Source organism: Microcaecilia unicolor, chromosome 3, assembly GCF_901765095.1.
Source record: "Microcaecilia unicolor chromosome 3, aMicUni1.1, whole genome shotgun sequence".
Lineage (NCBI taxonomy): Eukaryota > Metazoa > Chordata > Amphibia > Gymnophiona > Siphonopidae > Microcaecilia > Microcaecilia unicolor.
The window spans coordinates 327,852,038-327,874,779 of record NC_044033.1 but is presented as its reverse complement, the minus strand read 5'-3'; the positions used below and the strand labels follow the sequence as shown (position 1 = coordinate 327,874,779).

General features: G+C 44.9%; 1 protein-coding gene across 1 annotated transcript in view; it reads right to left on the bottom strand.

The window, feature by feature from the left end:
- The window catches only part of ACAT2 (acetyl-CoA acetyltransferase 2), an 89,717-nt gene extending 75,043 nt beyond the window's left edge, over positions 1-14,674 (bottom strand). Inside the window, 1 exon segment of the mRNA XM_030198393.1 lies at positions 14,541-14,674. Within this exon segment, the coding sequence (XP_030054253.1) occupies positions 14,541-14,595 (55 nt within the window). The 5' untranslated portion in view covers positions 14,596-14,674.
- Positions 14,675-22,742: the final 8,068 nt, after the last annotated feature.

The following is a 22,742-nucleotide window of genomic DNA, read 5'->3' as shown; positions in this document are numbered from 1 at the left end:
TTAAGCCTCTCATTGTCCCCTTCCAAGGTTTCAATGTCTGTGTTCCATTGTTATATTCCATAACGTTACTTCGATTGTCTCACTTAACTCTACACAATGTAATCCATAACCAAGTTGTAACAAATTGTATTTCCTTCACTTATATCATATTGTAAGCCACACTGAACCCGCAAAAAGGTGGGAAAATGTGGGATACAAATGCAATAAATAAATAAATAAATACCAGCTCTCCCGGCTGACCTGACAAAATGTCTGGAGGTAATTCGCGCCGAAATCCGTGCATCCAAGGACGAAATCCTGGAGCATGTAGACGCGCTGAATGCGGACTTGAGGGAGCTGGGGAGCAGGGTGGAGGTGCTGGAGGAGAAAGCAGATGAACAGGAGGGAAAGAATGTAGAGGTGGACAGGAGACTAAGGATGCTGGATGAGAGGGCGGAGGAGCTACAGTACCAGATGGATGACCTTGAGAATCGAGGGCGCAGACAGAATCTACGATTCAGGGGAGTCCCGGAAAGTGAGGATATGGAAGATGTCCAGAAGGTGGTGAGAACCATATGCGAGCAGCTGATGGGAGAGAGCTTTGACGCTGCAGCCATGGGCATGGACAGAGCCCATAGAGCGCTGGGTAAAAGCAGAGACAACAGGCCACGAGACATAGTGGTCCGATTCACTTCATATGTCAGCAAAGACCAAACATGGCAGAGGGCGCCAGAACCCTTCTCTGGAGTTTAATGGAGCACGAGTGGCGATTTACCAGGATTTATCTATATTTACCCTCACCCAGAGGAGAGCCATGAAACCGGTTATAGAGATCCTGGTGAAAGAAAAAATACCCTACAGATGGGGTTTCCCATTCGCTCTTTGCTTTGTGTTAAAAGGAGAAAATGGTGAGGATCATAAGAGTGTGGACTATGAGGTTCACATAAACTTTTCATCAAAAAAGGCAATGTAAAAGCAGAGGTTCATGGCTAATTTTAAGTTACTAACTTATAATGTAAAGGGCTTGAACTCTCCATATAAACGACATGCCTTGGGGAGGGAATTACGTATGATGCATCCACATGTGGTATTCCTACAAGAAACTCATTTCTTAAAAACACACGAGAGGTATTTGGCCTTTAAATAATACCCGACAGTGTACTTTGCCTCTGATGCTAAGGGAGCCAAAAAGAGAGGGGTGGCTATTATGTTCCATAGGGATGTACAAGCCCAGATACTACATGTGAGAAGGGAAGCGGAGGGACGATATCTCTTCTTACACGTCCTTTTGGAGCAGGAGGAGTACACTCTAGTTAACGTGTATGCTCCGAACGAGAGACAAGAGCACTTTTTTGGGCGACTCCGTAGAGACCTGCAGGATTTTACCAGAGGGAAGTTGCTGGTGGCTGGAGATTTTAATGCTACCATGCAACCTGGACTAGACAAGTCAAAGTCGCCAGCTCCAAACGATTGGAAGACATCTCGATCCCTGAAGATCTTTGTAGAGGAGATGGGGTTATATGATGTGTGGAGAGTGGGACACCCTAGAAGGAGAGATTATACTTATTATTCCCAGGTGCATCAGTCTTACTCTAGATTGGATTATATATTTGTTGATAAAACTCTCTCGGAGGGGGGAGGGGATTCTCACATAGGCCATATTACTATTTCAGACCATGCGCCAACGTGGGCTAGCCTCCCCTCTTTGAGAGAAGAGACGAGGGATAAACGATGGACACTTAATAACTCTCTTCTGCAAGACCCAGCAGTTGTGGCTAAATTTATAGCGGTATTGCAAGAGTATTTTATGCATAACATGGACTCAGGGCCGGCCTTGGACGTAGTGTGGGACGCCTTTAAAGCGGTGGCCAGGGGATATTTTGTAAAGTGTGCTAGCCAGAAGAATAGAATACGTAAGGAACGGCTGGCCCAGTGCATGGAGAGATTGGGGGCCTTGGAGGCCGGATACAGGGCCTCTGGCTCTGTGTCTGATTATCGAAGGCTCCAAGCGCTGAGAATAGAGATAGCAGATATCCATGAGGAAAGCTTGAAATGTGTACATGCACGGTTGAAACAGGTGTACTCTGAGTCCACAAATAAACCTGGGAGGTTATTGGCTAATAAATTAAGAAAGCTGAGAGCAGATAGACACATTCTGAGAGTGAAGAATGATAAGGGAACTATGTTACATACCTCAACACAGATCAGGGAAAGATTTGTACAATATTACAAATCTTTGTATTCAGAGGATGCCGTTGTACAGACAGGTGAAATTGAGGACTACCTGAAGGATAGGGGACTAAGGGGACTGACAGAACAACAAAAGAGTGATTTAGAAGCTCCTGTGCAGGTGGCTGAAGTGCTTCAGGTTATCAAAGATCTGCCAACTGGGAAGGTACCGGGTCTTGACGGATTCACCAATGAGTTTTTTAAAACATTTGGGGGAATGTTGGCCCCATACCTTGCACTGGTCATTAATTCGGTGAGAGAGGGCTTTCCTCTCCCTAAGACCATGATGGAGGCATGGGTGGCAGTCATACCGAAGCCAAGCAAAGATAAAACTGACTGTGCAGCATATAGACCAATTTCAATACTTAATGCAGATGTCAAAATATTAGCAAAGGTACTAGCGAATCGACTGGGAAGGGTGTTACCATGCTTGATCCACACGGATCAAGTTGGCTTCGTGGCTAAAAGACAGGCAGGAGACAATATTCGTAGAACGCTGGACCTGGTGTTTCAAGCACAAAAGAAAGCTAGCCCGATGGTGCTGTTAGGACTAGATGCTGAAAAGGCATTCGATAGGGTCCACTGAGGCTATCTGGACAAGGTTCTGCAGAGAGTAGGGATTGGACAGTTTTACAGAACTTGGATTCGGGCGTTTTATACTTCCCCAAGGGTGTGTGTACGAGTTAATGGGGGGAACTCAGAGGCCTTCAAGCTGGAACGTGGTACACGGCAGGGATGCCCTTTGTCTCCTCTCCTATTTGCACTGGCGATGGAGCCTCTGGCGGAAGCCATACGGGAGAATGTAGACATAGCGGGTGTCAGCGTGGGAGGACGGGAATACAAAATTGCATTATTCGCGGACGACGTACTATTGTCACTAACCAAACCCCTGATATCCCTTCCCAACGTTATGCGAGAGATAGATAAACTCGAGAGTCAGGATACAAACTTAACGCGAGTAAGTCGATTGGACTAGCTGTGGGTGTGCCAGAGGCCATATTAGAATCAATTAAACATCCTTTACTTTTAAATGGGAGGAACGGGAACTAAGATACCTGGGGGTGCAGATTCCGAATAACTTGTCGGCGTTGTTTGACACTAATTACCCGGGCCTTCAGAAAGAAATACGGCAGGATCTGGAGAGATGGATGCCAATGAGCTTATCTTGGATGGGGAGAATAGCGGCCCTTAAAATGAATTTGCCTCGGCTGTTGTACTTGTTCCAGGTTATACCACTTAGACTCCCAAGAACCTTTCTGTCAAGGTTACAGGATAGTCTGGTCAGATTTATCTGGAACAACAAAAGACCGCGTTTGCCACAAGTTTTCTTATATAAAAATAAAAGGGATGGGGGCCTGGGGGTGCCCAACCTATATGGTTACTACTGCGCTGCACAGTCGAGAGCAGCGGTGGAGTGGTTCCGAAAGGAAGATCACAAAATATGGGTGAACATTGAACAAGCATTGGTTGGGACTCGAACATTAGAACATTTAATGTGGCTTCCGAGTAAACATAGAGGACAGGTGGACAAGTTCCCACCGACCGCTCAAGCTACATTCCACTATTGGGATCGTATGTTTGAGGGCCACCAGCCTGTGGTGTCTGGGTTGGCGCCCATAGTAGATAATCCAAGCTTTAGCCCGGGAATGGGGAATACCACGTTTTGCAGGTGGGCTGAATTGGGGTTAGATATGTGCGGGCAGTTACATATGGGTGCAGACATGCTATCATTTGACAGACTGGTAGAAGACTACGGACTCAGGCCCGAGGACAGATATGCATACATACAATTACAGCATTTCTGCAGGGACCAAGCTATTTAGAATGCATGAAAAGAGAGGTACATCCTCTGGAGGAGGTGTGTGTAAATTCAAGGCCCATGCGGGGTATGATTACTCACTTGTATGAGCTAGTGGGCACACAGATTAAGCCATACACATTGCACAGGCGGCGGTGGGAACAGGAGTTAAATTTCACATTACTGGAGGTGGACTGGCTTAGACTTGAGAGGACGATCTTGCGCTCCTCCCGGGCCGTAGCCGTAAGGAGAATGCCATTAAAATATTTATAGATGGTATCTTACCCCACTAAGGCTGCATCGTATGTACAACCATGTTTCAAAGGACTGTGGAGACAGTGTGGAGGAGTAGGAACTATGGGCCACATCTTGTGGACCTGCCCTAAAGCGCAGGCATATTGGAAAAGTGTGCGGGCGCGAATTCAGGTCTGGACGGGAAGGGCTGTGCAGTGGCATCCTTTGACTTTCATCCTGGGCCGGAGGCCAGCTGGGCTTACGGCTGATCAGTGGTTCTGGTGAGGGGGTCTTTGCACGCAGCCCGCATGAATTTGGCTCAGCAGTGGAAAGTGGTACGGGTCCCCTCATTGGTGTCCTGGATTACGAAAGTGAAATACATTTGTGAAATGGAGAGATTGACAGCGATTAAACATAAAATCTTGCCAGCAATTAAACATAAAATCTTGCCAAAGTGGGAAAAAGCCTGGAAACCTTTTCTGAATGCAAGTGTTTGATGAAGGGAACAAGGCTCGGGAGGGGGTAGGTTAAGGGGGGGGGGAGGGGATAGGGTTAATAATAAAATCAAAAATGTTTTAAAGTGTAATTTGATCTAAAATTTAAGTGGACACCGAATTTCATTATCTTTTCAAGACTGCCATTGGTGAAAACATTTATTGTAGCTTGTATTGATATGAGCTGAGTTGAATTGAACGTATTTTTCTTTTTGTTCTGTATTCCATACTTCAATAAAGACTTCTAAAAGTTAAAAAAAAAAAAAAAAAAAGAGATGGCATCATGGCGCCTAAGCGCCAAATGCTGACCGGCGGTCTCTGCCTCCTCCCCCCCCTCCCGCTCTTACCCATCCGCTTTCTCCCTCCGACGCCGCACCGTGGATTCACATAGGCAGCCTTAATCTGCCTGCGTCAGAGCCTCTCTCTCAGACGCATCCCACCTCTGCGTAACACAGGAAGTTGTATTAGAGTAGGCGGGACGCGTCTGAGGGAGAGGCTCCAACGCAGGCAGATTAAGGCTGCCTATGTGAATCCACGGCGCGGCGTCGGAGGGAGAAGCCTCAGGCTTTAAAATTGAGCGGATGGGTAAGAGTGGGCAGAACGGAAGAGACAGGACCCCCGGGGGGGGGGGGGGGCGGGGAGCGAAAGCTACAGACAGATGGATTGCACTTGTTGGTATCTTTGGAGGCTAGAGATTCTAGGCTTTCGCAGAGGAAGAGAACCACTTTTCTGGCGATTTGGGGTCCTTATCTACAAATGTTAAACCCCAGAGGACGTAGTCTACTCCTTAATGAAGGTTGAGCTTCCTATTCATTCAGCTAAATTCTAGTTCCCTAAAGTTCCTGGAGGAGGGGGGGTTGTAGTTGGGTAAGGGATAGATAGGTCCTGCAATGTCAATACAGTGCTAATTGTCAAGAATTTGGGGTGTGAGGTTAGCCATCGAGCAAGATAGCGTGCCATGAATAGTTTAAATACCATCAGTGTGCGTGGATTTTGTCTTAGTCTTGTAAGTTGATCACAATTTGCTGTTAATGTCTGTTTTTAGTTTTCCTTGGTATGACTTCAAAAAAAGGTACAGATTGATGTTCTTTGGAACTGGGGAAAGGGAAGAAAAGGTTGAATAATTGGAAAACGAATTTAGAAAATTGGATTGTTGTAGAATATAGTTTAACTGCTGTGTATCTCATTGTGAAGTTGTTTTATTTTGCTATGTCTTCAATAAAAATGTTGAAACATGAATTCCAAACAGAACGGCTTGCCCACATTGCTTTTGACTTGTAACCACTTGTACCTCTCACTTCTACCTACTCTCCTCTTTCCTCTACACATTAATTGATTTGCTTACTTTATTATTTTTGTCTATTAGATTGTAAGCTCTTGAGCAGGGACTGTCTTTCTTCTATGTTGTGCAGTGCTGCATACGCTTTGTAGCGCTATATAAATGCTAAATAGTAGTAGTAGTAATGGCTTGCTGGGGGAGGGGAGAGGAGAGTCGCTGGTGGGCAGGGAGGGCAGGGGGAGGGGAGAGAATCGCTGGGTATGGATGGATGGAGGGAGGGGAGAGGAGGGTTGCTGGACATGGATGTAGGAGAGGGAAGGGAGAGAGAAGAAATGCTGGACATGGATGGAGAGGGAGGGAGGAGTGAGGAAGAAGATGAGATGAGGGAAAGGGAAGAGAGTAGAAAAACTGCACATGGATGAAGAAAATAGGCAGAAGCTGGATCCACTGGACAGTCAAGTCTGCAGAGGACCCAGCTTTTACTTACGGATGTAGGACAAGAAATGAAGAAGAAAGGCGGAAAGTAAAGAAATAAATGGAAGGAAGCCCTGGAAATGGAGTTAGAGGACAGATAGCAGTAGAATCGGATACTGGGCCAGCATGATCAGAAAAACAAAGTCACCAGACAACCAAGGTAGAAAAGATCATTTTATTTTCATTATAGTGTTTGGATTATGTCCACTTGAGAATCAGGTGCACAACATTAAAAGTTTATATTTATTTACTTACTTATCCCACATTAAACATGAATTAGGGTGTTTTGTGGCTCTACATGAGAGCTGTGATATTATGATCCTTGTTTCATATTGTTGATGGTCTGCATTTTCCGTGGTGGGTGGTATATTGGTATATTAGGTTCTGCCCAGTGTAATATTTATGGTACAGTAAGGTTCTGAGTGTGGTTTTGCACAAAGTTGTGCATAGTGTTTTGCAGTTGAGCGATTGTTGGTTAGTATATGCTTTGAGCAACCACTTTATTCTTTGACATATGATACATATCTAATATCTAAATTTAATAAAGGTATTGTCAATTTTATTTTATTTATTTTTCTGTGTGTTATCAGACAATTATGGATTTAAGCTCTACCCATAGCCCCACCCCTAACCCCACCCCTTTAGCCTCCCCAAACAGTTGGGCCACCGACCGTCTATGCTGTGGAGAAAAGATTTTTAGCCTCTTCCTGAAGTTCAGGTAGCTGTTTTCTGTTCTGATGAGAATAGGTAGAGAGTTCCATATTTTGACTCCAAGAACAGCTGAAAATCTTCTGATTTCTAATTGTCTTTTGGAATGTGATGCTAACACAGTTGTTGTTTCATTCTGTTAGACTGGTCCTGATATAGCAAAGCGGTCTTCCTCAGCAGTTCAGAGGTGAAGCCCTGTAGGATTTGAAAAATTAAAACAAGCAGCTTTGAACCCAAGTCTTTCTGCTATGGGAAGCCAGTGCAGTTTGTTTAGATGAGTTGAAACGCTAGTATATCTACTCAATCTGTATATTAGCCCTAGCAGCTGTGTTCTGTATGATTTGCAGTTTTTTCTGATATTGACACTAATACCAAGAAATAAAACGTTACAGTAATCCAAGTGAGGTAGGACTAACATGTGGACTAGTAGTGCAAAGGCTTTTGGTCGAAGAATGATCTGACTAGATGTAGCTGTCTTATTTTGAATACTGTTTTCTTCCATAGCTGGTTAATATGGGAATCAACGCTGAGTGAAGACTCAAGGCAAGACCCCTAGTACACTGGTTTCAAATTAGACTGTAAAGATTTTGACCGTTGGTCAGGATATTGATGATGGGACCTTCAACTCCCTGATTTCAGAACCACAGGACCTTGGTTTTTTGCACATTAAATTTAGGTTGTTGGTCAGGCCCAGGTGCTGACAGCAATCATACCATTCACTACAGACTAAGTGGATCTATGTTTGATGCTATCACCTGGTAAGAGAAGCAGGATGTCATCCGCATAAGATAATAGTTTCATGAAGTCCCAGGTGTATTGAGTCAAGGGATGACAAAGAGATGGAACAGATTAGGTGAGAGGGGAGATCCATGTGGAACCCTGCAGTTAGGAGACCAGAAGTTGGAAAGTTGGGTTGGTTTGCTTGACAGAATAACTTTCTGTTTGAAAGGAATCAGCAGAAACCATTGAACAGTGCCTGTTTATTCCTATCTATGATCTATCGCTCACCATGGAGAGATACAAAGGCACTATAATGTCCTCATTTTTGTTTTCCAGTCCCTTTCCTAATAATACTTAACATTCTATTAGCTTTCTTAGCCACGGCACACTGTGTATCAACGTATCATCAACGACGACGCCTAGATCCCTTTCTTGGTCAGTTACTCCTAATTGCAGAAACATTGCATTACAGAACTATAGTTCAGGTTCCTCTTTCCCACATGCATACTTGCACTTGCTCACATTAAACGTCATCAGTCATTTGGATGCCCAGTCCTCCCAGTCTCATAACATCCTCTTGTAATTTTTTCACAATCCTCTCGCGATTTAACAACTTTGAATAACTTTGTGTCATTAACAAAATTTAATTACCTCACTAGTTACTTCCATATCTAAATCATTTATAAATATGTTAAAAAACAGCGGTCCCAGCACAAACCCCTGGGGAACCCCACTATCTACCTTCTCCATTGATAATACTTTCTGAGAGTTCTGAGAGAAGAGGACATTTCTATGGTAAGTGAACTCTATTTTGCTTTGTGCTTTGGGAACTTAGATTGGGTTTTAAAGGAGGAATTGTAGGTTAGTGATAGGCAAAATAAACATATAAAAAAGCAAATTTATCAACTAATCTCCATAGTCTTTCTCCTTAGTTTTGAAAACTTTGTACCACAGCATTAACAAATAGACTGTAGGCAGCACTCCGACTCATCAGCTTCGAATACCATTTCTGGCACCGGTATCCCACCCAAATCTTCCTCGGGAAGACCGAAGCAAAGAATCATTTAATCTCTCCGCTACAGCTTTGTCTTCCCCTGATCGTCCCTTTTACTCCTCGGTCATCTAGTGGTCCAACTGATTCTTTTGCCGGCTTCCTGCTTTTAATATACCTAAAAAAAAAAAAAAAGTTTTACTATGCGTTTTGGCCTCCAACGCAATCTTTTTTTCAAAGTCCCTCTTAGCCTTCCTTATCAGCGCTTTGCAATTGACTTGACATTCCTTATGCTGTTTCTTATTATTTTCAGTCATTTCCTTCTTCATTTTCTGAAGTATTTTCTTATTAGCTCTAATAGCTTCGTTCACCTCACTTTTAAGCACGCCAGCTGTCGTTTGGTTTTTCCATCCTCCTTTTTTAAGACATGGAATATATTTGGCCCTGGGCTTCCAGGATGGTGCTTTTGAAACAGCATCCACGCCTGATGGAAATTTTTGACCCTCGCAGCCGCGCCCTAAGTTTCTTTTTTCACCATTCTTCTAATTTTTATCATAGTCTCCTTTTGAAAGTTAAATGCTAATGTATTGGATTTCCTGTGTTACTTACTCCAAAGCCAATATTAATCTGATCATATTATGATCAGTTATCAAGCGGCCCCAACACCATTACCCTCCTGCACCAGATCATGCGCTCCATTAAGGACACTAGGTCTAGAATTTTTCCCTCCTCTTGTTGGCTCCTGTACCAGCTGCTCCATAAAGCAGTCCTTTATTTCGTCAAGGAATTTTACCTCCCTAGCATGCCCCTGTTACATTTATCCAGTCAATATCATGGTAATTGAAATCGCCAATAGGTGTTGCCCAGTTCGTTAGCCTCCCTAATTTCTGACATTTCTACATCTGTCGGTTCCTCCTGCCCAGGTGGACAGTAGTACAATCCTATCAGTAGCCTTTTCCCCCTTTGCACATGAAATTTCAATCCTAGGGATTCCAAGATGTGTTTTGTTTCTTACAGAATTTTCAAATCTATTTGATTCAAGGCCATCCTTAACATAACAATGCTACTCTGTACAAGATTTGGTCACACTGTATTAATACCATAGCCATAAGTTTTCCATGTCATGCCTGCTTAATTTTTAAAGACAAGTCACTCATCTGCTCTCCACAGTACTGCTGAAAAAGAGAATTGTTTGTTACACAAACACACCACATCAATGCTGTAAAGAATATGAAAAGAAAATGGAAAAATCCCAGTGTCGTCTGTGTTATGTAAAAAGCAGTGCAAAATACATTTCTCAACACTTATATTCTGCTGTTCCAACCAAAAAAGTTCAAAGCAGACTGCATGAACATGAAAACACTATAAAGTGCAGAAACACTACCAGAAACTAGTCCTTCCTAATCAGAATACCTAAAAACTAAGGAATCTAGTAACCATTCATATTAACAATTCCTTTAGTTCAATTTAGTCCAAAAATTATCAAGAGTTCTATAAAACCAATACATCAACATGTCTCCACTACAGGAATACTTGAACAGAATTGAGTTCATATGCTACACCCTTCTAGAATTCTCCAAATGCACTTGATCAGCATTTTCATGGTTTAAGGGGAACTTCACAATGCTGCGGTAGAGCTACTACGGCACTACCGCTGGCCTACTGCAGGAGCTAGCGGTAGTGCCACCCCCCACGTGCGCCATGTCCAGTGCAACAGAAAATTAACATTTTTTTTGTGCGCCAGGGGCTTACCCAGCAATAATTGGGGCAGTGATGTGCCCTGTCTGGTTAGCACAGGAGCCCTTACCACCTCCTAAATAGGCGGTGGCAAGGGCTTCCCCCGAAAATGGCCTCACGGCACAGCCATTTATTTTTTTGCCTTTACCCACTGCGATAAAGGGGCCTTGGCACACAGCAAATTCATGCACCAATGCTATCGCAAGGCCCCTTTTACCGCAGCTTGGTAAAAGGGGCCCTAAGTTTAAGTTTAATTGGAACTTGATATACCGCCTTTTCTTTGAAGAGATCAAAGCGGTTTACAATTAAAATAAGAGAATAACTCAACAAGATTTTCAATCACACAACTTAAAATCGCTGTGCTTGTACTGTGTTACAGAACAAGTAGATAGAGGTCAACGTCTTCTGTAAAGTTTTGAACCAGGCAAAATGAGAGCTGTAATCTGATTTCTGAGGGGAGATTATTCCATAAACTTGGGGCCAGGAAGTAATAAACTGCTTTCCTGGTAGATTCATGGCGGGCACACCTAGGGCGAAGGTAGAACCAAACAATTAGAATCCAAGAACAAAGGGCACGGGCTGGGGTATAAGGAATTATCGCAGAAGATAAATAGGAGGGTCTGCCTGTGTATAAGACTTTATGGGTAAGAAAATAATTTAAATTGTGTTCAATATTTTACGGGGAAGCCAGTGAAGTTGTTTCCGGAAAGGGAGTGATGTGGTCAAATTTCTTAGCTTTGCACAGCAGGACAGGCAGTGGATTTTGCAGAGTCTGAAAGTGACACAATTGAAAATGGGGAAGACCATTGTAGAAACACATTGTAATAGTCTAACATTGAGATAATACATGCATGGACCAAAGTGTGAAGAGATGGGGAATCTACGTAATGAGAAATAAAGCAAAAGTCCTTATTATCTGTGAAGTCAAAGGAGATAATGTCAATAATGGACCATCTAATATCTGAAGAAATCACTGGTGCAATTGAGAGACCCAATAAGAAGGGTGTTACATAGTAACATAGTAGATGACGGCACATAAAAACCTGTACGGTCCATCCAGTCTGCCCAACAAGATAAACTCATTGTATGTGATACTTTATATGTATACCTGTCCTTGATTTGTCCTTGCCGTTTTCAGGCACAGACCTTAGAAGTCTGCCCAGCACTGGCTTTACTTTCCCAATTACCAGTGTTGCCACCCAATCTCCGCTAAGCTTCTGTAGAGCCATTCCTTCTAAACAGGATTCCTTTTTGTTTATCCAATGCATTTTTTATTCCGTTACCGTTTTCATTTCCAACACCTCCCGCGGGAGGGCATTCTGAGTATCTACCTCCCTCTCCATGAAAAATACTTCTTGCCATTATTCCTAAGTCTACCCCCCTTCAACCCTCAATTCATATCCTCTAGTTCTACTACCTTCCCGTCTGTGGAAAAAGGTTTGTTTGCAGATTAATACTTTTCAAATATTTTAACATCTGTATATCATCACTCCTGTTTCTCTTTTCCTCCAGGGTATACACGTTCAGATCAGTAAGTCTCTCCTCATACGTCTTGCAAGGCAATCCCATACCATTTCTGTAGCTTTTCTTTGCTACAAAAATGGGTTTTGACTGGGTGCCTGTGATCAAATATGTTAGTCGTTTTTACAGAGTTAAGAATGAAAGCCAGATAGAAAACAAAAAGAAGCACTGTTTGTAGTAGGTTAGTCTTGGGTTGAGATTGATGTAGAAAATTTAAGGATATTGTCTGCATAGAGATTAAGATCCTGTAGAAAGGTTACTAGCGACTGATAAAGATGTTAATCAGCATCTTGGCATCCATTCACTTATATGAACACAATAATGAGGGAAAAAAAATCCAATTAATTAATATGAGACTCAAAACAGCAACTTAGGGATAACAGAAAACCTTTAATCAGAAGGGATGGTATACATACAAACTTCTAGCGGTGGAGACCAAAACAGCAATATTTAGCTAAACTAGGGATCTTCTGCCTGTACTGAGCTATGATGGAATCATGGAACAAAGAAGAAAAACTGGGGTCTCTAGCAATATAACAGCAAAATCTGGGCAGACTAATATTTGCCTCATGTCTTAATCTATCCCTCATTCTATCTGTTCTTATGTGAGCTCAAGGAGTGACAGCTCATTCTAAAATGTGAGACCAGGGCTGGCCTAATCAGTCGATAAGACCGGGGTCACTTAGAGCAGCAGCTTCTGGGGAAGGAACAGATGTAGTCAGAGCAAAACTAACAGAAAAAGTGGGTAAACCAGAGTTACACCTAATCACACTGACCATCCCTTCAACATCTTCAGTCCTTCTGTGACTGTTCTCTTGTGCTTAACTGCTAATTTTAAATGCTTTACTTTTTGTCTATTAGATTGTAAGCTCTTTGAGCAGGGACTGTCTTTCTTCTGTGTTTGTACAGCGCTGCGTACACTTTGTAGCGCTCTAGAAAATGTTAAATAGTAGTAGTGGTAGAAAAGTGGGCAAATTTCAAACAGCACATTCACCCAGATAAATGACTATGTGAGCGTATGTGATATATAAGCTTGATATCTTATGGATTAAGGTTTGCCTAGGACACCCAATACTCTGCAGCAATCCTGTGTGAGACACAGGTAAAAGTTAGGTTTAATGCTATAAAACATCATTTGCAACACTACAAACCACAAAAACAACACACCAGCACAGTACTACCAGAACAAGTTACACAGTCTCTTTATGCTCTTACAGCACCTGCACCTCCCCCGCCCCAGCAGGGGGGCGTCGGCCACACACTATGCAACAACCGCCAATCCAACAGCAGCTCTCTAGTATGGCTCTACACCCTACAGCATATCAGAGAGAAGTACAACAAAACAAAAGAACACTGACCAATCGGAACAGCTTCTGAACTATGGTTCTACATCTCACAGCCAATCACTGCAAGACAGCAAAGGCGGAAGCTCTTTTTCACTCCAGCTTGCGTCACCAACGTCGTGTTAGTGTACTGCCGGGCTCAAAAATCAGATTATTGATCCATACAAGTTGATTTCAGCTTTACCTGACTGGACAAACAAAAAAAAAAAATGCCAGGTTCTCCTCTTTACAGGACCGAATGTGTATTATCTCTCAGGATATAATACGGTAGTAATTACCAACTGTCAGTCTCTTTCCGTTTATAGTACTTAAGTAGAGGAGTGTGGTAGCCGTGTTAGTCCACTCTTAAGGTATCAATAGAAATCAAACAAAATAAAACATGGAAAAGAAAATAAGATGATACCTTTTTTATTGGACATAACTTAATACAATTCTTGATTAGCTTTCGAAGGTTGCCCTTGAGGAAGAAGGGCAACCTTCGAAAGCTAATCAAGAATGTATTAAGTTATGTCCAATAAAAAAGGTATCATCTTATTTTCTTTTCCATGTTTTATTTTGTTTGATTTCTATTGATAACCGTTTATAGTACTGTATGCAGTAGGAAATGCATTTACTAGACGCAACTGTTCTGTATGCACTATGCTATATCCTGCGATTACACAGAGTACATACCCAATAGCCATAAGATAACGTTAGTAAAATCACTTTTTTTTGTATCTTATATAAGGAAGATTCATGGCATTTAGTGTTCCTTTCTTAGTTTGCCGCACCAATCCCTGATTTAGCCTAACGATATAACCCAACTGCCTAGCCGGCTCCCCAAGAAAGACACACACGTACTACACAGCTGCAACACAAGGAAGCCGGCATGGACTGCAAGACCCGGGGAGGGGAGAAGACCTTACACATGTAGACCGGGTGCAAAAAAAGAAGTAGCAGTGCTGCGTGCATCTGGTAGCGCTATACAAATGCTAATAATAATAAAAGTAGCAAGTTATGGTTAGCATGGAAAGGGGCTGCAGGCGCTGCTTACCTATGGGGGTCCTGGTAGCTGCCACAATCACCACCGGCTCCGAGCTTTTGCTCATGTTTGCCCGCGGCTGCTCTCCGGGCTGCCTGGGACGGTGCAGAAGGGTTTAGCTCACCAGTTCACTGTCTGAGGGGGGCGTGGCAAGGAAGAGGCGGTGCTAAGCCCGCCCTTCCCCCATCAAATATCTTGATGAGGTTACTGCCGAACTAGTCTTTTCTCTTCATGGTCTTTGCCAGGGGACGAGAGCCCCCTCCCGGTAAACGGTGTATTTTGTTTAATATATGTGAGAGACCTTGCTGAAAGGTGAGGAGGAAAAGTTTGCCTTTTTGCGATTGACATGAAGATAGCCAATAGAGTGGTTACCCTGGAGGGAGTATATCAATGATATGCTTTGATGTCCCCATGCATACCTCCTACCCACCCCCATCCTCCCACCCTGTCAGACTGTCATAGTAATGCTTGAATGTTTTCACTTATATACACTATCAGCTAGCACATTTGCTTATTTCCGATCTGACGAAGAAGGGCAACCTTCGAAAGCTAATCAAGAAATGTATTAAGTTATGTCCAATAAAAAAGGTATCATCTTATTTTCTTTTCCATGTTTTATTTTGTTTGATTTCTATTGATAACCTGGAGGGAGTAGAAACCATGGGAAGAGATCTCCAAAAATTAGAAGAAAGGTCAAAGGTCTGGCAGTTAACATTTCATTCTTATAAATCTGGGAACTCTAAACTCAATAATATGCTCATTTTCATAACGAACTATCAGATTATACAACATATTAAACTTTTCATGAACATTTTTGTTTAAAGCTGTGAATATATTCAATATTGTCGCACTGATACATACCATTTCGTGTCCCTATACATATGAATACTAAACTGTCAACTAACGTCAATAGACATAAAAATATACTACTGTTATGAAATTTCATAAATTCACTTCTCAAGGAAGATCGCCACAGATATAATGAATGCACAGTCACTGATGAGCAATTCAAAAACCCCGTGCAGGTTTTAACCATTTGGTCAACATTTTACAGGACCAGGACACTGTACCAGTGACTTCACAGTGAGAATCCTGAAAGGTAACTTTAAAACCATACAAGAACGTAAGACCTTTGAAGTCAGAATGATTGAATATTTTAACACCCAACAGAAAGGACTTAACAAGGATCTGGGGTTCCTAGCCCATTATAAACCATAAGCTGTATGTCTCTGTTGATCACCCTCCCCTCCCCTCACCTATCCACACCCATCCTGTTAGAATATCAATGATATGCTTTGATGTCCCCATGCATACTTCCTACCCACCCCCTTCCTCCCACCCTGTCAGACTGTCATAGTAATGCTTGAATGTTTTCACTTATATACACTGTCAGCTAGCACATTTGCTTATTTCCGATCTGAGGAAGAAGGGCAACCTTCGAAAGCTAATCAATAAATTTATTAAGTTATGTCCAATAAAAAAGGTATCATCTTATTTTCTTTTCCATGTTTTATTTTGTTTGATTTCTATTGATAACCTTAAGAGTGGACTAACACGGCTACCACACTCCTCTACCATTGCACCTAATTACCATTTTCAACAGTGTGTCCAAGAAGAATAAAGGGGACCAAAATGTCCACAATGTATCACAAGCTCACAGTGCTAGCTATGATCTTGTTTCTTCAATCAGACGTGCCATAAAAGTATATGTTTAAAGCGTTCCTTTACTCATTCAGAGTGTCGCCAGTATGCTTCTTCAGAAGGAATCGGTGTTCATAAAAAAAAAAACAATACACAGCATTCAAACAAAGTGAAAAGTATTGACGATATTCAACAAGCATTTAAGGAAACTTTCATTTACCTCATTATTACGGCCATCATTCTCAGTCGGATGCCAGGTCTGAAATACTGTGCTCCTCAAATGGGAAGTCTAACTCTACGCTGAATTTCCAGAATTTAAAAGCCAGCACACGGTCATCTGATGTTGTTAATTACTCTGCATCCCAGCCCCCTTGAAATTCTTTTGACGTTTAAAGGACACCATGCAAGATAGTTTGCTAAATCCATTCCACCCTCCCTCTTTAAAACTCCGGGATGGATAGTCCCTCACATATAGATATATCGTTGTTGTTTGTATAGCAACCTATGCTGAAGAGCCCCCTCTATTCCTATTCATTGAAGTAATACTACATATCGTAAATCTGATATCAAATGCTTATGCTGAATCCAGTGAGTCATACAGGAGATTCCCTTTTGTTAGTTTTGATATTACTAATGTGCTCTCCAATTCTTAACTTTTCTTGTTGACTGTCCTATATAATCCACAAGGGCATATAATGCAGTAAATCACTCCCACCAACTCACAGATAGTTCTGCTATACAACTGAAACTGACCTGTTGAATGGGGAATAGTTATGGATGTGGTCTGTTAAATCATTTTGAATATTGACCAGTGAGTCACTTAGTTGTAGGCCTGGGGTTGAGGATCTCTCCAGTACTGTGGGAAGATCGTTGATGTAGATATTGAAGAGTGTGAGGCTCAGGCAACATTCTTGTCTCACCCCTCCTTGTCTCTGTTACATGGTGTTTATTTTTACCTTACAGCTAATGGATTAATACCTTGACTTATTTATATCATATGTTTTCACCCCAGTTCCAGTTTGCATTAATTAAGGTTTAAACCAGGGTGCCATATAGACTCCAAGGTTTTTTAGTCAATAAAATATGCAAGACTTCTGGTTGGAACATGGTGGAATGAGGGCTCCTGCGTCCCTAAGCTTAATCTGCATTTAATTGGCAACATTGGTCTCTTTTCAATTTTGGATTGGATTATTCTCCCATCTTTGCACCCCGACTACTGCTCTGGTGATGGTCTGGCGGTTGGATGGCCTCAAAACTTACCAAAAAAGAATGGGAGAAGGGCCACACAGCAGACTAAAAAATGCCAGAGAAGAGCGCCATCATCTCCAGCTCCAAGTGGGTGGGGGAAATTGTAGCGGAGGTGAGCACAGCCATGGAATCTACTATGGGGAAACAATTTTAACGCATACTACATAAGCTAGACCAAATTAAAAATAACTTTACTGCCCTTACTAAAGATTTCCAAGCAATGCAGCAGAGGATGAGCGACAGAGATACAGTGTGTGACATGGAAGGTTAAAAGGCCTCAAGTGGAGGCCAAATTCCAGAGCCTGAAAGACAAAGTAGACAAATTGGAAAACCACTCCGGTCGGAATAATCCCCATCTGGTGGGTTTGCCTGAATCACTACCGGAGCCCAATTTGTGGTCCCACGTTGCCCAGTTTGGGTGACAAACTGAAGAGTGGTAAATCTCCTGGATCGGATGGTATTCATTCCATAGTACTGACAGAACTGAAAAATGAGCTTGCGAAACTATTGTAATATGTAATTTATCCTTAAAATCGAGCGTGGTACTGGAAGATTGGAGGGTGGCCAATGTAACGCCGATTTTTAAAAAAGGTTCCAGAGGAGATCCGGGAAATTATAGACCGGTGAGTCTGATGTCGGTGCCGGGCAAAATGGTAGAGACTATTATTAAGAACAAAATTACAGAGTATATTCAAAAGCATGGATTAATGAGACAAAGTCAACATGGATTTAGTGAAGGGAAATCTTGCCTCACCAATCTACTACATTTCTTAGAAGGGGTGAACAAACATGTGGATAAAGGGGAGCCGGTTGATATTGTGTATCTGGATTTTCAGAAGGCGTTTGACAAAGTACCTCATGAAAGACTCCAGAGGAAATTGGAGAGTCGTGGAATAGGAGGTAGTGTTCTATTGTGGATTAAAAACTGGTTACAAGATAGAAAACAGAGAATAGGGTTAAATGGTCAGTATTCTCAATGGCGAAAGGTAGTTAGTGGGGTTCCCCAGGGCTCTGTTCTGGGACCGCTGCTTTTTAACATATTTACAGTATAAATGAGCTACAGATGGGAGTAACTAGTGAGATAATTAAATTTGTTGATGACACAAAGTTATTCAAAGTCATTAAATCGCGGGAGGATTGTGAAAAATTACAAGTGGACCTTACGAGACTGGAAGACTGGGCGTCTAAATAGCAGATGACGTTTAATGTGAGCAAGTGCAAAGTGATGCATGTGGGAAAGAGGAACCCGAATTATAGCTAATGTCATGCAAGGTTCCACGTTAGGAGTCACGGACCAAGAAAGGGATCTAGGTGTCATCGTTGATAATACGTTGAAACCTTCTGCTCAGTGTGCTGCTGCGGCTAAGAAAGCAATTCCATATCATCATGCTGATCAATCCATAGACTGGTGGTTGTGTCCAACTACCAGCAGGTGGAGATAGAGAGCAATCCTTTGCCTCCCTATATGTGGTCATGTGCTGCCGGAAACTCCTCAGTATGTTCTCTATCTCAGCAGGTGGTGGTCACACACAGCAGCAGTTCTGGCTAGGTCTCCAAGCCTAATCTTTAGGTTTTGTTGAGTACCTGGGGTTGAGGGCTCTTCTTGAGCAAGTGCAAACCTGGTGGCGCCAGGTCCCTCCTTTTCTCCCCCCTCCCGCTGGCTCCGTAAAAAAAAAAAAAAAAATTTTGGACATTTTAAGGGCGTTTATTTCGACGTTTATTTAACGTTTATTGCAGCTACTCACTGGGACACCAGGTCGTTACAGCTCGGAGCGAGAAGCAGGTAATTTTTACCTTTTTATAGCGAGCAGGGGGTTCCCCGATTGTTCTCCACGTGGCCTATGGCGTCGGAGGGCGAGGGCGCGAAGAATCGCTCCCCGGACCACGTGTGCGCTCCTAGCGGGGATGCGGGGGTTTTAAAGTCTGATTCGCCCTTGTTGGGTGTCAGTTTGGAGGCCGGTCAGTGTCCCGGGTCTTCCTCCGGTGCGGCGGTTTTTCCCGCCATAAATGCCCATCCCCCGCTGCTCGCCTCCGCCATTTTGGCCGGCCACTCTGCTCGGACGGCTTCTTCTTGGGCCGCCCTTGAGCTGGGAGACGTTCATGCCATGGCCGCCCTTGATTTGGGCGACGGCAAAAAAGTGGCTAAAGTTAAGCGCTGTTCTTCCCGCGCGGCTCCTTCGTGGAGTGTCGCGCCGGACGCCATCTTGGATGCGCAGCATGTTGCTCCCCCGCTCTTGCGAGCACCGGTTGAGGGTGCGTCTAGGGCTGTGGCCCAGGCTGCTGAAATACACAGTCTGGGGGGTTTCTCCCCCGAGTTTATTTTGCTGCTGCATCAGGCCTTCCTTATGCAAAACGCTGCCCCTTCTCCCTTGTCCGATAACGGGGTTGAGGCCCCCGGAAGTAAACGCCCTCGGGTGGATTCCCAGGCCTTAGAGGACGCTGTTTCCTCTGATGTAGATGAGGGCAGCGTATCTGAGTTCTCCCAACGGTCCTTTGGGGATTCCTTGGAGGAGACGGATTCCCGCTCGGATGGAGCGGATGACCCCTCGGCAGCGCGGATCTTTCGCTCAGAGGATTTGCCCAACCTGTTACTGCAGGCCATGAGCATTTTGAAGATTTCCTCGCCAGAGGACGTCTCTCCCTCAGCCCCTGTTGGCTCTGCCATTATGCTGGGGACGAAGCGCCCGCCTAGAACCTTCCACGTGCATGATGCCATGCACACCTTAATTTCGGCTCAATGGGATGTCCCGGAAGCGAGCCTCAAAGTGGCTAGGGCTATGTCCCGCCTCTATCCTTTGCCTGAAAGTGAACGTGAGGCCTTTATTTGGCCTACCGTGATTCTTTAATCACTGCGGTGACTAAGAAAACGGCGTTGCCGGTGGAAGGTGGCACGGCCCTAAAGGACGCCCAAGACAGAAGATTGGAAGGGCTTTAAGGTCGTCCTTCGAGGCGGCTGCCTTAAGTTTACAGGCCTCAGTTTTGCGGCTCCTATGTGGCCAGGGCGTGCCTGACGATGGTGCAGCGGGCTTCCCCCTCGGATCCTTCCTTGAGGACTGATTGGCCGGCCCTGGAATCGGGCTTGGCTTATTTGGCAGACTTACTGTATGATGTCTTGAGAGCCTCGGCTAAAGGTATGGCTCAGACAGTCTCTGCGCGGCGCTGGCTTTGGCTGAAACATTGGTCTGCGGACCACGCCTCTAAGTCCCGCCTGGCTAAGTTGCCTTTTAAAGGCAAGCTGCTCTTTGGGGTCGAGCTGGACAAAATCGTGACCGATCTCGGCACGTGTAAGGGCAAGAGGTTACCAGAGGTCAGGGCTCGGGCCAGTGCTCGCCCCGGTATCTCCAGAGGACGGTTTCAGGAAGCCAGTCGGTACCGCCCGGGCAAGTCGGGCTCCTCTGCCCCCTCTTCCTTCAAGAGGAACTTCTCCCCCAAGCAGCATTCCTTTCGCAGAGACTGCCGTCCCGGAGGTGCGCCCTCCGGTCCTCCCCCAGGGTCTCGTACCCAATGACGAGGTCCTGGTCCATGGCCCAGTGCAGATTGGAGGACGCCTGTCCTCGTTTCTGGGCGAGTGGACCAGAGTCACTTCAGACGCTTGGGTGCTGGAAGTCATCAGAGACGGCTACAAGTTAGAGTTCTGCCGACCCTTAAGAGACGGGTTTGTACTCTCTCCCTGCAAGTCTCCGGTCAAAGCTGTGGCAGTGCAGCAGACCTTGGACAATCTGATCCGCCTGGGTGCGGTCGTTCCGGTGCCAGAAAATCAGCTTGGCAAGGGACGTTACTCCATTTACTTTGTGGTACCAAAGAAAGGAGGTTCTGTACGGCCTATCCTCGACCTCAAAGGGGTCAATCGGCCTTGAAAGTTCAGCACTTTCGCATGGAGACTCTCCGCTCTGTTATAGTGGCAGTGAAGGCAGGGGAGTTCCTGGCATCCTTGGACATCAAGGAAGCGTACTTGCATATTCCCATCTGGCCTCCTCATCAACGCTTTCTGCGTTTTGCAGTCCTGGGCCGACACTTCCAGTTCAGAGCCCTCCCGTTCGGGTTGGCTACTGCTCCGCGGACCTTCTCCAAAGTAATGGTGGTCATCGCGGCCTTCCTGCGAAAGGAAGGAGTACAAGTCCATCCTTATCTGGACGACTGGTTGATCCGAGCCCCCTCTTATGCAGAGTGCGGCAAAGCTGTGGACCGGGTGATTGCTCTTTTGAGCTCCCTGGGGTGGATCATCAACTGGGAGAAGAGCCAGCTGCGCCCGACTCAGTCCCTGGAGTATCTGGGAGTTCGATTCGACACCCAAGTGGGCAGAGTGTTCCTGCCGGACAATCGGATTGTCAAACTTCAGGCTCAGGTGGACCAGTTCCTAGTAGCCTCTCCTCTTTGGGCTTGGGACTATGTGCAGCTGTTGGGCTCTATGACGGCCACGATGGAAGTAGTGCCCTGGGCCAGGGCTCATATGAGACCACTACAACACTCTCTGCTGCAGCGCTGGACTCCGATGTCGGAGGATTATGCTGTGCGCCTTCCCTTGGACCCAGCAGTGCGCAAGGCGCTGAGCTGGTGGCTGCAGACAGTCAAGTTGTCTGCAGGAATGCCTCTGGTGACCCCAGAGTGGATTGTCGTCATGACGGACGCCTCCTTGTCGGGCTGGGGAGCCCACTGCTTGGGAAGGACAGCGCAGGGGCTCTGGTCTCCTGCAGAGGCAAAGTGGTCTATCAACCTCCTGGAACTCAGAGCCATTCGGTTGGCGCTTTTGGAGTTCATCCCGGTACTGGCGTTGAAGCCAGTACGGGTCCTGTCGGACAATGCCACGGCTGTGGCCTATGTCAACCGCCAGGGAGATACCAAGAGCGCCCCTCTAGCCAAGGAGGCCATGAATCTATGCCAGTGGGCGGAAGCGAACCTGGAACAGCTGTCAGCGGCCCACATTGCCGGAGTCATGAATGTCAAGGAGGACTTTCTCAGTCGCCATACCTTGGATCCCGGAGAGTGGCAGCTATCTGCTCAGGCGTTCTTGGACATCACGAAGTGCTGGGGCCGGCCGAGCCTAGATCTGATGGCGTCATCGGCCAATTGCCAAGTGCCGCGCTTTTTCAGCAGAGGACGGGACCCTCGATCCCTGGGAGTAGATGCTATTCTCCAACAGTGGCCGACACAGGAGCTTCTCTATGTGTTCCCGCCCTGGCCCATGTTGGGCAGGGTGCTAGACCGGGTGGCAAAGCATCCGGGCTGGATAATCCTGGTGGGTCCGGACTGGCCCAGACGTCCCTGATATGCGGACTTGATCAGGCTCTCAGTGGACGTTCCTCTGCGGCTGCCAGTGGAGCAGGG